This window comes from Saprolegnia parasitica, assembly GCF_000151545.1.
Source record: "Saprolegnia parasitica CBS 223.65 unplaced genomic scaffold supercont2.174, whole genome shotgun sequence".
Classification (NCBI taxonomy): Eukaryota; Oomycota; class Saprolegniomycetes; order Saprolegniales; family Saprolegniaceae; genus Saprolegnia; species Saprolegnia parasitica.
Genome location: NW_012156568.1, coordinates 30,610 through 45,170, shown reverse-complemented (window position 1 = coordinate 45,170; position 14,561 = coordinate 30,610). Strand labels below are relative to the sequence as shown.

Genomic DNA, 14,561 nt, shown 5'->3' with positions numbered 1-14,561 from the left:
GCGCAAGATGGACTTGGCCGTGCGCGTGCCGGAGGCCAAGGACCTCAAGTCGCTCGACGCAATACGAGATGTGGTCCACCCGTACGTCTTTATCCGGTATGGCGGCCACACGAAGAAGTCGCTGGTCCACAAGAAGGGCAAAGACTCGCCGCATTGGGACGTCGAGGCGCGGTTCCGTGCGATCGACTACGTCCGGCACCCCAACATCTCGCTCGAGGTGTACGACGAGGACCCGTGGGGCCGTGGCGATATGTTTATCGGTGCCTGCGCCGTCCAAGTGCCCGTCGATACGACTGCGTTTGAGCGCTGGCTGCCCATCTGGCACGGCGGCGAGCCGACGGGCAGCCTCCTCGTCCAATGCGACAGCTTTGACACGCTCGACGTCTGCGCCAACTACATCCGTCCGTCCATGTCACTCTCGCTCTCGGTTTCAAAACGCGAGTCGATCTTTGACGTCGAGACCGAGGTTGAGACGACCAAGCCGCGGTCGTTCTCGACGGCCACGACTGCCAACGGCGGGTCGTTCGACGACGTCGAAGCGTCCGTGCTGAGCGCTGTGGACATTGGCCGGCCGCTCCTGAAGAAAGCGAGCACGTCGTCTACGTCGTCCTCCTTGGCAGGTGACGCGGTCGAGCTGCCGCTCATTGACACGGACGAGCTTGTGCTGACGCTGCCGTTGGGCACTGGTGTCTACGGCTCTGTCGCCCAAGGCGTGTACCGCGGCAAGGACGTTGCGATCAAGACGTACCACCACACGAACGCGGGCACCGAATGCTTTGAGCATGCACTCGAGCTCCAAACAACGCTCCGCTCCAAGTACATTGTCCAGCTCTACGGGATCGGCTACACGCGCTGGGGGCAGCCGCAACTCGTCATGGAGTTCATGGAGGCGGGCAACTTGCATCAGTTTATCGATATGACGCACGCGTCACCGTGGTCCTCGCGCCTTGTCGCGCGCGTGCTTCAAGTCACGACCAGCGTCGCAAAGAGCATCGCGTGCATCCATAATCAAGGCGTCGGTCACTGCGACTTGCGGCCGTCCAACCTCCTCCTCGACGAGAACGACCGCGTCAAGCTGAGCGACTTTGGCCTCCCGAGCGCAGGCGCACCCGTGGGACTCGCTGTCTTCTGGACAGCCCCCGAGGTGCTGCAAGGCCAAGCGCACTCGTTAGCCGCCGACGTCTACGCCCTCGGCGTCATTTTGACCGAAATGGAGACGCTCCAGCGCCCGTACAGCGACTTTCGAGGATCGCGGAGTCGGCTTTTGCCACACGTGTGCAATGGCACGCTCCGACCGTCGCTGAGCGCCGTGTGCCCGTCGTGGTACCGGCAGCTAGCGGCCGATTGCATGGCGCAGAACCCCGCGCAGCGCCCGTCGGCTGCTGAAGTTGTCACCACCCTTGACGCGTTCCTCTCGTCCTATTGAGTTTATCTGTAAATTATTCTGGCATTTTTGCTCATGTTTTCGTGACAGACCAAGTCCTTGACATCAATCAACAGGAGGTTCCTACCAGTACACGTATGTACGACTAAAGTTACTTGTTTCTTCTCAGTCACCACCCAAGACGAATGTGGAATCGTTTGAGCGGGACTGAAATATAGATACATTTTGGCACTGACCGACGCACCGTCATTCATGCCAGGATGCGGGAGCCGTTCGGTTGTTCGTCTTGCTTGCAGGTCGTGCTGGGTGGACTGCAGCCCTGGTTCCACCAGAGAAAAATGAGAAGAAGGGCATTTCACGTTCACCAGGTCCGATTGATATCTGTCGGCACGTTGACGTCAGTGAGAAGGCGAATCTCGAGATTCCTTCAAGCTTTCGCGTGCATCCGAATAAAAATACGCACTATAGAAACCGGGTCTGGAATTCGCTTAATCCGTATGCTCAGTACCACCCCGACCGTCGTTCGTGCGGCGTTATCACGAGATGCCGCAGTTGCATTCGTCTGCTAAGCAATCTACACATACCCGACGAGCGATTCATGCATTGTGAGTAGGTCCACGCTATGCTACATCCTGACGATGTACTCATCTGTGCGAACGTACCGGCCTCAATCCGGTTCAATTTGCACGTGCACGTTGTGGGGTCATTTCCTCCGCATGGACTTGATCATCAAGGTGACCCAGGCCCATGGCCTCGTCTCACTCAAGAAGCTGCGCGCCGTGACGCACCCGTACGTCTTCATCCGCCATGATCGCCACACGAAGAAGTCGCTCGTGCACAAGAAGGGCATGGCGGCACCGGTCTGGAACGTCGAGGCGCGCTTCCTCGCCGTCGCATGGGCACCGCCAATCGAGATCCGCTTCGAAGTCTACGACGAAGGCAAGTGGGGCCTTGGCGACATGCTCATCGGCACGACGGTGTTCACGCTGCCACCCGATGCGACGTTCCTCGAGGGCTGGTTCCCGATTTACGCCGCCGACGTCATGACGGGCCATGTCTTTGTGCGCTGCGACTGCCTTCGCCACGCGCCGCCGACGCCGAGTCGAGCACACTGGCTGCCGTCCTAGTCGAAAAGCCGCGGCCAAGCTCAACGACGTCGTCCGAGGCGACCTTCCCGCTGCTGCAGCGTGACGCGCTGCGCAGCCCCAAGCGCAGCAGCAGCTCGCTCTCAAGCGTGAGCTCGGTGGGCCCTCTCCTCTCACGCCGCGGGTCGCTTATCCCAGTTGACACGCCATGGATCGAGCCGGACGAGCTCATCGTTAGCGGCAACATCGGCAGTGGGGCCTTTGGCGCAGTCGAGCGAGGCCGGTACCGAGACCACGACGTCGCCATCAAGACGTTCCACGCGAGTCTGTCAAGCGACAATACCGCCTTTGAGAAGGAGGTGCAGATCATGTACCGGCTCAACTCGGAGTACACGGTGCGGCTCTTTGGCATCTCGCAGACGCTGCGAGGCCAGCCGAGCATCGTGATGGAGTTTATGGATGGCGGCAACCTCCGGCAGTACCTCGACGCGGCCAAGCGCAAGTCGCACCACGAATTGACGTCGATGCTCTTCATTGCACTGGGCATTGCCAACGGACTCGTGTACCTGCACAAGCACCGGATCCTGCACCGCGACCTCAAGCCGCTCAACGTCCTCCTCAACCGCAACGGCGAGGTCAAGCTCGCCGACTTTGGCATTTCGCGCGAAGATGCAACCAACAACATGACGGCCGGTATTGGCACGTGGCTCTGGATGGCGCCCGAGGTCTTTGACGACTGCGACTACGGCGTCGAAGCCGACATTCACTCGTTTGGTGTCATTCTCACCGAGCTCGATACGCTCCAGCGACCGTACCTTGATGTCAAGGGCGGTCCGTTTCGTCTCCAGGAGCAGATCCGCAATGGCACGCTGCGCCCGACACTGCGTCCAAATTGCCCAATGTGGTACCAACATCTGGCCGCCGACTGCATGGCGGCTGACCCCGTCGATCGACCGACGGCCGCCAAAGTGGCCAAGACCCTTCGCCAGCACATGGGCTGGCCTTGATATCGCACGTTTTACACCATCGGAACCGGATGCGTCTTTTTAACGTTAAATGTCATGCGGAATGCGCTAAAATGCACCAAACTTGGAAACAACAACCTCAATAGAATGTATTGTCGACTGTATCCAAGAAAGTAATATCGCTCACTTCATAACGACCATCTGCCCAAAGCTTCGTGGCAGTCTAAAGATGGCATATGCCGAAATTAAAGACTGCATATTGCACAGCAGGTAGCTCTTGCTATAGACCTCCCTCGACGACGTCGCATAGCGTTTTGGGACCTCCCAAGCACGCTCTATCACCCTGTCAAAATGGAGCGACATTTTTTTCCAGCTCGATTTGATCGACCTCGGGATCAAACCTTGGGCAGGCCTTGCTTTGGCATCGTTGTGATTGGTCAAAAATCAGAAATATGTGACTAATCAAATGTTTTTCTGCGCGTCGCGTCAAGCAAGGGTCGAGCTCAGTGCGATGACATTTCACCCCGATCTTTAGACCACGAGGTCACACCTCGCGGTTTAGAGATAAAAATGTGCGCTTTGCTCGGACACAAACAACGAACCGGTTGGGTCCTGCGATGGCACTCGACGTCTCGCTCGTGCAAGCCCATCACTTGCCAGTGCCCCGTCATCACGTTTTTTGGTGAACAACTCGGTCAAGGTTGCTTGGTACATCCACAGTCCATATCCACTACCGACAGCATCCCACGATGCTGTTGGTGTTTCGGTCGTTTGTTCCGTGTGTCGGAGCGGCTGCACATTTGGCTGTACCGCGTAAAGCACAGCAGTGGCACGTGATTGACGTGAAGCTATTGAATGTCTCGACGACGACTGCAGAGAACTAGTGTATACGTTTTATTACAAGAGAAAGGTTTCCTTGTGTAAATCAAGCCCGTAGGCGTATGCTTGGGCTTGCACATGCGCTGCCAAGCCCGGTGGGCCGCACACGAGGACACACGTCTTGGTGCCTGCATACGGCTTGAGGAGATCGTCGATGCGAGGTCGACCAAAGGCGTACGAGAGCGACCGCTCGTCCGACAAAAGTACGCGACCATGTTCGGTCACTTCGTCTGCGTACAGACGGAGGTTGTCCGTGGTCGGTGGCAAAAACACCGATGGGGCGAGAAACTCGGACGGGGTGCGGACGATCCAGTGCAGTGTCGTCGTCGTCGCCTTGGCGGCTTTCTCCTGCTGGTTGAGAATGTGCAGCAACGGCGTGACACCGATGCCACCGGCGATGAGCAGCACCGTGTCGTACTCGTCGAGGTCGATCGAGAGGTTGCCGTACGGTCCACCGACAACGACCGTGGTCTCGAGTCCAACAAGCGACGTATAGACGGCATCCACAAAACTACCGTCAGTCGTCGCCTTGATGACAAAGCCGATGGTTGGCGCGCCAGAGGCATCGATAGTGGCCATGGCCGAGAACGGATGCCACTGCAGCCACGAAATCGACGGGATGGCCACCCAAAAGTACGCACCGAGCGGCATCGCTCGGGCCCACACCTGGGTTTGGGGCGTCGACGGGAGCACGATCGTGACCGTCTTCTCTGCATGGCTACTCAAGACAACGCGGAACCGGTTCCAATGCGAGCGAAGCCGCCAGAGGTAGCTGCCAACGTACAGCGTCAGCGGCAAGACAAGTGAGAGCCACACGGTTCTTGCGTGGAGGCACGCAAGCACAATGCCACAAGCGGCCGCAACCCGATGGACGTAGTAGAAGAGCTCGAAATGATTCCGGCGCACGAACGGTACAGCAAAGAGACCGAGCACGGCAAAGCAGACGAACGCACCAAAGCCGTAGAGAGGCACGACGCCTTGGCTGCCGTAGCTCACCACCGAGAGGACGCTGATGCGCTGCGCGTTGAGGTAGAGGTGCCACGCGGCGAAGACCACAAAGAGACGACCAAGGACGCGGTGAAACTTGAGCACACGCTCAAACGACGAGCCAAAGACAAGCACTTCCCAGTGCAAGCCGCGCGCGACGGGAAGCAGCAAGAGCATCAAATGCACGAGCGCGAGGTGGCCCGACACCAGCGACCACGCGCGCGAGGAATCAAAGGACGCCGCGACCGCCGCGGCCACGAGGCCAAGGCACCCGAGATAGTGCAAGAGCACGATGGCCTCGCCAACCTTGAGATCGCTCAGCGGTTGCAGAAACCACGTCTGGAAAAAGCTGACAGTACGCTGGAAGCGCGGCGGTGCGACAAAGGTGGCATTGAGCCACCGACGCAGCGGGTACGCAAACACGTGAGTGGCGACGAGACCCAAGAAGACGAGCCACACCACAAGCGTCAGGACAATGTAGAGTGTCGACGTCGAGACAGCCGAGGGCGATGCCGACGACGTGAGCTGAAGCGACTGAAACGTGAGGAGCGACGAGCCACGGTCGTGATGGTAGGACGGCCACGCGTCATGGCCATACGCCCAGTTCACAATGACGTCAGCATCGGGTGCAATAGCGACGTCGGTGGCGATGGACGCCGCGAGCCGCCGTTGAAACGTAAACTGCGCCGTGCCATTTGCAATCGAGGCCGAGTAGAGATCGAACGAGGCCGCGGTTGTTGCGAGCGGCAGAATGTCGTCGGGCTCGTAGCCCGTGAGTGCAAACAACGATGGCGTGGGCTGTGTAAAGTCAAACACAACGGCGTTGTTGACAGGATTGTTGACCATCTGCGCGTTGGGCGCCAGCGAGAGCCCGAGCCACGTGGCCTTGGCGTCCGAGAGCACGAGCTGGATGCACGCTTGGCCGTCGTAGACGAGGTGCTTGATCTGCAGTCGTCCACTTGGGTCCAGCGGCTGCAATTTCCGGCCGTGCTGGAACCACTTGGACGCACAGAGCGAGGTTGAGCCAACAACGCTGCGCGCGAGGGCAACGCGCGCGCTGCCCCGGTCCTGATGGTACGACGGCCAGGCATCGTGACCGTACGCCCAGTTGAGGATCGTATCCGGTCGCGTCACATCAATGGCCACGTCCGACGACGCTACGGCCGCCAGCGACCGCTCGTACGTGAGCTGCATGACGCCGTTGACGGACGATGCGGCAAAGATGCGAAGATGCGACTGGTCGACCAGGCGCAGCATGAACTCCGGATCAAAGCCGGTGAGTGCATATGCGGTGGGTGCGTTCTTGCCGTCAAACACCACTGCGTTGTTGAACGGGTCGTTGACCATGTTGGTCGAGTTGGAGACCGCAAGGCCCAGCCACGTCGCCTGTGGATCGTGCAGCTCGGCGTGGATGCAGATGCGCTCGTCGTTGGCGAGGGTCTTGTACTGGATCGGGCTCTCGCCGAGAGTGAGTAGCGGGAGCGCTGCAAACGTCGGCGACGCGCATAGACTCGGTGCCTCGATGACCGTGTCGATGCGGACGCTGGCCGAGCCGCGGTCCTGATGGTACGATGGCCACGCGTCATGGCCGTACGCCCAGTTGAGGATCGTCGGACGATCGAGATCGATGCGCACGTCGCCTGCGACGACAAGCGGCCGCTGGAACGTCACTTGCAGTGTGCCATTCACGCGTGCGTGCGAGTGCACGCGAACCGCTGCATTCGAGGATTGCCGCGTGAGAAACTCGGGCTCGTAGCCGCCGAGCGAGTAGACACCGACGTCGCCAGCTTGAGCGTTGAAGATGACGGCCGCGTTGGTCGGATCGTTGACCATGGCTGCTGTCGGCGAAACTGCGAGGCCGAGCCAGGTTGCCTGGGCGTCGTCCAGTGCGACTTGAAAGCAGACGTCGGTGGCGCTGGCGAGGCTCTTGAAGCGGACGGCGCCATCGCCGAGCGGCCTCAGCGGGAGGCGCTGGAACGTCGCCGAGTCGCAAAGGCCAGCACGACTGCTCGCCGCGGCTGCGAGGACCGGAAGGCAGGTCACGACCCAAGGCGTCCAGTGCATGGTCAAATCCAGAATGCGGATCCACAACGGGTCGAGTTTGTCTGCGCTGGCGAAATGCGTGCGTGCGATTGGCCCATTCGGAATGCTCCATTGCCGCTGATTGGTGGCGCATGACACGATGTCAGCTGTGACGGTCCCACGTACGTTGTGAAATAGTGTTATACAAAGGGCGCGCGTCCAACGCTGGTGTTCACGGACCTTCTTGTCCGAGCTGTGAGCTGGGTGGTGGAGACGCACAGAAGACAACCGTGCTCAAGCGCCTGTCGCTTTTACTGAGCCGCCAAGCAACCGAACCTGTCGCCTCAATGTGGAACTGGGTTTGGCACGGTAACCACGCAAGACGACTTGTGGGATGCGTCTGGAGCAATCGCAGACCAACATATAGAGAGCGGTTGTCGTTGTCCTCCATTGTACATGTAACCACATAGCTACGCTTGATTCGGTTGCATCCAAGCATCAAAGTCGGCCAAGGCCAAGATGCGATGTCTCATTTCATTAACTCATTCACGTGCATGGATGGGCATTTATCAAAGAACCGTTGCATGCAGCGTGCTACCGAGGCCATAGACTGGTAGTACTACGGTACGCGCTCACTATTGCCGCAGTTGCCTTGGGTCGTGCCATGTGGGCCGTGCACAGGCTTCCATTTCGATCGTCGATGAAGGGCTGACGTCGACGATTGCAGTTCGCATTCGCAAGAAAATGAGGGCCTGTGCTACATTAATGTCCAAGGCTTGGACATTGCCACAAGTGATGTCCCGACAGATGAAAACATTCAACGTATCGCCCGCTACCGTACGAGGTTGTAGGGTCATCTAACCGTTCCTAGGATGCAAATCGCACACTATTTCATGTATTTTGGCTTCCACGTTGAAGGCAACGACCCGTGGTAGTAAAAACGTGGGCTTCGGTGTCCTTCGGGGAAGCTACCTCGCTCGGTCGTCCTTTCTAAAGCAGAGTAAACGATGCGCATCGGCTCCATCTACGCCATTGACAACGAAATGTAAAGCTACTCCGACGGATATAGTGTTTTGCTGCTTGAGAGAGCGGAGCGACCTTCTTTGTGCCCCTCGCTGGTGCCTAAACTTTCGACTCTTGCTCTACAGTACTCGTACGCCTTGCTGTCGAGAACTACCTACGCTCGCATCGACGGTTTAGCTTGTCATGCCCTTTTCTAGCCTCTTACGGTGCTTTTTTCTTCAAGCTAGTCGATGGATAGCCTGAACGTGACACGGTGTGAGGTTCCTGCGACGACCTCCACCAGTTGCTGACAGCCCGGTGCTTTGCTCATGCCATCTCCCTTCTTGATCTATCGCTAGTGGTAAATTAAGTTCCATGGACGCTAGAGACGGCCCATTTGGGCATGTTGCGGAGCGAAATCGTATGCTGCTTGTTGTCGGTCAACGCTGCCAACCCATGTTCACCGTCACATTTTTTGTAAATTAATCGTGGTGCTGCTCCTCCTCATTGTCGTGGCGTTCGAGGCACAGCCACGCGAGGTCCGGGAGGCGCTGCGCGGCCGTGCGGCATTCTTCGAGCTCCTCCGGTGTCTCGACCGTGTCACCAATGTGCACCTTGCCTTCGCGGTAGGTACACGCCTCGAGCGCCGAAATGATAGCGAGCGCGCCATCAATGCCAAACGGGTTGTCGTGGAGGCCCATCGTCTCCATGTGGCACGTCTCGGGAATGACGCGGCTCAAGGCCATCGCGCCGTCAAACCCAATCCAGTTGTCCGAGATGTCGACCGCGTCGAGGCGATGGAAGATCGTCGCAAGCGCATGGGCGCCGATGGACCCAATACGGTTGCCCGGAAGGTCGAGCACCTTCAGCGCCTTGCAGCGCGGAATGACCGCGGCGAGTGCGATCGCACTGAGGTAGGTACAGTCTTGGTCGACGAGGCGAAGGGCTTCAAGGCGTGGGCAGCTCGGGAGGACATGGGCAATCGCCAAGACGCCCTCGTCCATCAAATTCGAGGCTTCCAGATCGAGGTACAAGAGCTGCGGCAGAAGCGTCGCCAAGTGCGGCAAGGCGGGCGGCGGCACGACAAACGGCGTGAGCTCGAGTCGCCGCAGCTTGCTGAGACGCGTGAGCGCTTCGACAAAGGCGACGCTTTGCTCGATCTCTTCGGGAATCTCTTCTTCAAAACTGAGGTTCAGGCCGAGGATGTTGGCGCCACGGAGCGTGCCAATGATGACCGGGAGGTCGTTGTAGCTGCACACCTCCATGCCCAAGGACTGGAGCTGCGGTGGCAGCGTCGACCTGGCGTAAAAAAGGCCCGTGGGGAGGCTCCCAAAGCGCAAGTCGAGCTCCTTGAGGGTCGTCGAGGCGCAGAAGGCGTCGCAGAGTATCTTGAGGCACTCCTCGTTGAGCCAGAGACCGTCGAGCTTGATAAACTCAACTGGCCGGTGCGCGAGCCAGGCCGCAAATGCAAGCACCGTCGGCTTGGTCCACTCGACGCGCGAATTGACGTACTCAATCACAAGGTTGGTCACCTGCGACGCGCCAAGCGCCTGCATGAGCGCGAGCTGCTGCTTGTGCGTCGCGGCGTAGTGCCAGATCATGTCGACTTCGCGCAGCACAGGAAGGATCGTGAGCGCGTAGCAGAAGCGGTCCAGGTTCGCCTGCGTCCAGACATCGACTTCGTCTTCGTTGTCGTGGTCGTCGGCGAAGTCGAGCTCGATGCTGGCGACGCGCCGGCCCCACGTCTCGAGCGCCGCCTTGAGCTGGCTCGGCGTTGCAATCTCAAGCAGCTTGAGCTTGGTCGTGGGCGGCATCTCGTACGTCGGCGTCGCGTTGTGCACCGTGTCAAGGCACACGATCGGATGCAGCCCCGCCGCCATCTCGACCCAGCGCTGCAGCTCGGCGTCGGCGAGCGTCGTTGGCATGAGAAACTCGGGCCAGAGGCGCACGTGGTTCGGGTACAGCGGGTCGCCGACGGGCACGACGAGGCGGCGGCTGCGCACCGCGCCGTAGAGCGAGAGGAGCGCCCGGAGCGGCGCCGATAGCCACGCCGTCGGGAGCGCGCGCAGGAAGGAGAGCATGTCCTTGGACGTCATGATGTACTCGGCGACGCGCTGGAAGAGCTCGGGTAGCAGCACATGCTGCTCGGTCGTCGCGACGGCCTCGTCCATGCTCCTCGTGGGCTTGCCGACAAAAATGGGTTGGCGACGACCCAATTTTGGCCAATCATTGATGTGCACGTTTGGGATTGGTGGAAAATACAACATGACGTGGCAGGCTCCAACGGCGTTGTGGCGGCACGACAGGCGGTGCCGGAAACGGCGTCGACAATTCCTATGCTTGGCTCTTGCCATCAAAAGAGCTCCAATACCCGTATATAGTACCCCTCAGAGCTAGGGGTAGCCATGAGATCAAACGATACTGCGACTCCCAACCCATCAAGTGACTGCATCAAATCCATTGTCGGCAGGCATCTATGGTCCCTGCTTGCCATGATGTTACGGTCGTTGTTGCGGTCAATGACCGACAATCAAAAAGAGTCATGACATGTATGTATTTAGAACGAGTGGACATCGAGTTTTACCCACGCACGGTTCGGGAGCGCCGCCGCCCACTCCATGCACCGTTCGATGTCCCCAGCTTCGTCGACGGTATTGCAAAGGCCCACAGTACCGCGTCGATCGATGGACGATGTGATCATGGAGTCAATGATACTGATGATACCGTACTTGGCGATGGGGTTACCCGACAATTCGAGATCGGTCAGGTGTGCCGTGGCATCGATATGATGCGCCAGCATGAGCGCGCCGTCGACATCGATGCCGTTGGCGCGAAGCAGCAAGGCGTCGAGCGACCCCACAATCGGCAGCAAAGCGATGAAACCTTCCGTGCCCAAGTTGTTGTACGACAGCTGGAGCGTCTTGAGCGACGGGCAGTGCGGAACGACAGCGGCGAGTGCTTCCGCCGTGAGATACGTGCACCCTTGGTCGACGAGGCTCAGATGTCGGAGCCAACGGCACTGGGGTAGTGCCCACACTGTTGGAATCACACCGGGATCGCCCAGAGTGCTCCGATGCAGCTCCAATTGCTCGAGGCGCTGCATCGGCGCCAAATCGATAGGGGGCATGTTCACGCCACCAAGCTCGAGCTGACGAAGGTTCTGCAGACTCGCGAGTACGGAGCGCAGCGCGAGAGCCGTAGGGTCGTCGAGGGGCTCGTCCCAGAAGAGGGATACGTGGCGTAGGTTGGTGCCGCGGATGACGCGCAAGACGCTGACAACGTCCCGTTCGTGCTCGACAACGGCCTCGAGTGTCTCGAGCTGGGGGGGGAGTGCTAGTCGCCCCACCTTTAAAAGGAATGGTTGATGCACGATGATGGCAAAGAGCATACGGGCTAGGGTCCCCTCCACCTTGAGGACCTTCAGCGTTCGCAATTGCAGAATCGCAACCGAGAGTCGGGCCGCGTCAAGCTTGCACAGAGGCAGATGTCCGAGCTCGAGGGATGTTATGGGTGCGGAGCGAATCCATCGCACAAAGGCCTTGCCCGTCGCCTCGGACCACGTGATGGCGCTGTCGTGGTAGTGCACTGCCAGGCGCGTGATGCTCGAGCAGGCAAGCATCTTGACAAAGTTTGTTTGGAGCTCGGTGCCTCTCAATGGAAGCCAGTCGGCACGGAGCTCTCGCAATCTCGACATTCGACGTATACAGTCAAAGGCGTGGGGCGGCCACGACCCGTCGCAGCAGTCACGGATGAGGACACGCAACTCCTCGACGTTCCCGAGATCCGCCGCACGCTCCAGCTCGTCCACAAAGTTTGCTGGATCGATGCAAAGGTTGGTGCCTGGTGGAACAAAGTCCGAGATGCTGCGTCCGACGTGCGTCGTGATGCGCGGCAGCATTAAAAGGTACGTTCTGAGAAGCACCACAAGCTGCGCGTCTGCTTCCGAGCGGGGCAGTGGCGCGTCCGTGAACGACGTGGGTAGTTGTACTTCGGGCCAGAGCTGCACCATCTTGGGCTGCTTTGCGCTCGTGTCGGCGAGGCGGCCGTCGCGCACGCAGGCGTAGAGCTCGTGCAAGGCGGCCATCGGCGGCGTCAACCACGCTTGCGGCAGCGCCGTCACATAGACGTGCATCTCGTTCGACGAGCTAAAGTACTGCGCAATGTGCTGCAGCGTCTCGGCTGGCAGGGGCGGCGCCGTGTAAGCCATCGTCGCGTCGTGTGTCAAGTTGCGGAATGACGCCAAGTCGCTCCGGTTCACATCGTATCGTCAGTGTGTTTTTCTGTCCTGCATAGAATTGTAAAGGCATATCTTGCGTGGTGTAGAAGGCGTTGTAACAATTCTGTGGAGATGTGGTAAAGTGCAATTTCAGTACCGGTAAAATATCAATAAGCAAGGGATGTGATTCGCTAAGAAATGTATCAAGTACAAACGAGCACAAAACGTTAGCTCGTTCTGCGGCCCCACTAGATGCCATGCTGCAGGACATATCCATGTCGGATCATGCTTAAATGTCGACGTCCTTGGGTGGTGCATAGCTATGGAGTGCTCAGGTTCTCTCTCCGTGTCTGACCCCAAGAAATTAACTAGAGTGCATGGTGGAATTCGAGTTGACAACAACATGGTCGTCGCGTGTCCACTCGATTCCGAGTTGATACTTTCAATCAACTCCACACTGAACCGACGTCCCTCAGACGATCAAATATGCTGTCGCGAGGCCCGATTGGCTGAATATAGCACGAAGATGTGCTTGTCCGCCTGGCAGCAGTGGTTCTTTGGACCCTTGAAAGCGAGAGCGACAAGGCAATGGCCGCTCGACAAACCAATATGCTCTTGAGCCATACGCGCATGCCAAATGAAGTGCTGCAGCACATCGCTCAGTGCCTGCAAGACGGCAAGGCGATGCATGCTTTTCTGTCGGCGCTGCCAGACGCGTGGCTCACACCGCCCATGGCCGCGCTCGCCACGCTCTACAAGGCCGTCCGCAGCGACCAGCTCGCCGATACCAACATGACGTGGCTTTGGCCCGAGCTGGACATGCGGAACCTCACGTCCATCCCCGACGAGTTCGCTCCAGCCTTCCATGCCTACGCGCCGATGCTACCGAGGCTGCAAGCCGACATCAAGTTCCATCGCCATCTTCGCCTTCCGCGAGACACTCCAGTAGCGCGGAAGTGTATCGTGTCGGCCAAAGAGCTCGCAACAGCTCTCAACGACTGGGCGGAGCAGCTGCAGATCCTCGCACTAACCCAGGACCCCGACGCTTTGCCGACGCAGCACCTCTACAACGCGCTGCCCAGGCTACCCAAGCTCCGTCACCTCGACGTCCGGTGGCATGCTGGCACACACGCAGAAGAAACTACGGTCCTTCTCCATGCTCTCAGCGACTACTCAAACGTCACGGAGCTCTGGCTGCGCTACGATCCGAACCCGAGCTCGCCGCAGTGGACCGCGACCGAGGTCACGGCGCTTGCACGATGGCTCCAGGCCAAGTCCGTCACCGCGGTCGGTCTCGTGGATGCCCCCATCGGCGATGCGAATGCAAAAGTGCTCGCACGCGCGCTGCTGCAATCACAAACACTCAAGTCCCTCCACGTCGATGACGGACAATTGCCGCGCACGCTCTTCAGCCTCGGGCTGTCGCTTCCGACCCAGCTCGAGTCGCTCAACACCTACGTGCGACACATCCATGATGTGCCGGGCCTCACGCAGACCATTGCTGGCTCCAACCTGCGCACGTTGGTTGTCGGAACGGTGGTCCCGCTGGAATGGGACGCGATGCTGGCAACGAACCTCATGAACGCCATCACGAGCCTTCCGCGGCTGCGGCATCTTTTCCTGGACCACACAGCGCTCCCACTGCCGTCGGTCGTGCGACTGAGCGAGCGACTACCTTCGCTCACAACTCTGCGGCTGTATGACACGAACCTCGATGACGCTGGCGCGGCTGTGCTCGCCCGTGCCCTTCCTAGCTGCCGCCATCTCGAGACGTTGGAGCTCATCGAGGAAAAATGCACGTACGTTGCTGCAGAGCTTTTTGGCCAAAAACATCCCGTACTGTCCATCGCTCAAGACGCTCAACTTGGATGGCAGCCCGATTGGCTCGAGCGGCCTTGTCGCATTGCTTCCCGTCGTGCGCTGCCTCGACACTCTCAGTCTGCCTGGTTGCGGCATCGACGACGGCGGTGCGGCGGCGCTTTGTCGTGTGATGGACTCGACCGACCACCTCTTGAAACTCG

At 59.1% G+C, this 14,561-nt stretch overlaps 6 protein-coding genes across 6 annotated transcripts; 3 read left to right on the top strand and 3 right to left on the bottom strand.

The window, feature by feature from the left end:
* Positions 1–7: 7 nt before the first annotated feature.
* Positions 8–1,436, top strand: SPRG_15120 (TKL protein kinase; the record flags this gene model as incomplete). Its single annotated transcript, XM_012354661.1, has 1 exon — positions 8–1,436. One exon carries the CDS (start codon positions 8–10, stop codon positions 1,424–1,426), a length of 1,419 nt encoding a protein of 472 aa, XP_012210051.1. The 3' UTR covers positions 1,427–1,436.
* A 664-nt stretch (positions 1,437–2,100) lies between these two features.
* Positions 2,101–3,476, top strand: SPRG_15119 (TKL protein kinase; the record flags this gene model as incomplete). Its single annotated transcript, XM_012354660.1, has 2 exons — positions 2,101–2,485; positions 2,512–3,476. 2 exons carry the CDS (start codon positions 2,101–2,103, stop codon positions 3,474–3,476), a joined length of 1,350 nt encoding a protein of 449 aa, XP_012210050.1.
* Positions 3,477–4,306: 830 nt separating this feature from the next.
* SPRG_15118 (hypothetical protein) lies at positions 4,307–7,365 on the bottom strand (the record flags this gene model as incomplete). The annotated part of the gene is made up of 1 exon (XM_012354659.1): positions 4,307–7,365. A coding segment is annotated over one exon (3,034 nt), but the record flags the coding sequence as incomplete, so codon positions are not given.
* Positions 7,366–8,774: 1,409 nt separating this feature from the next.
* On the bottom strand, positions 8,775–10,531 carry SPRG_15117 (hypothetical protein). The gene has a single exon (XM_012354658.1). It carries the CDS (start codon positions 10,493–10,495, stop codon positions 8,807–8,809), a length of 1,689 nt encoding a protein of 562 aa, XP_012210048.1. The 5' UTR covers positions 10,496–10,531; the 3' UTR covers positions 8,775–8,806.
* Positions 10,532–10,881: 350 nt separating this feature from the next.
* Positions 10,882–12,531, bottom strand: SPRG_15116 (hypothetical protein; the record flags this gene model as incomplete). Its single annotated transcript, XM_012354657.1, has 1 exon — positions 10,882–12,531. The coding sequence occupies one exon, from the start codon at positions 12,529–12,531 to the stop codon at positions 10,882–10,884; it is 1,650 nt and encodes a 549-aa protein (XP_012210047.1).
* A 741-nt stretch (positions 12,532–13,272) lies between these two features.
* SPRG_15115 (hypothetical protein) lies at positions 13,273–14,203 on the top strand (the record flags this gene model as incomplete). Its single annotated transcript, XM_012354656.1, has 2 exons — positions 13,273–14,076; positions 14,174–14,203. 2 exons carry the CDS (start codon positions 13,273–13,275, stop codon positions 14,201–14,203), a joined length of 834 nt encoding a protein of 277 aa, XP_012210046.1.
* Positions 14,204–14,561: the final 358 nt, after the last annotated feature.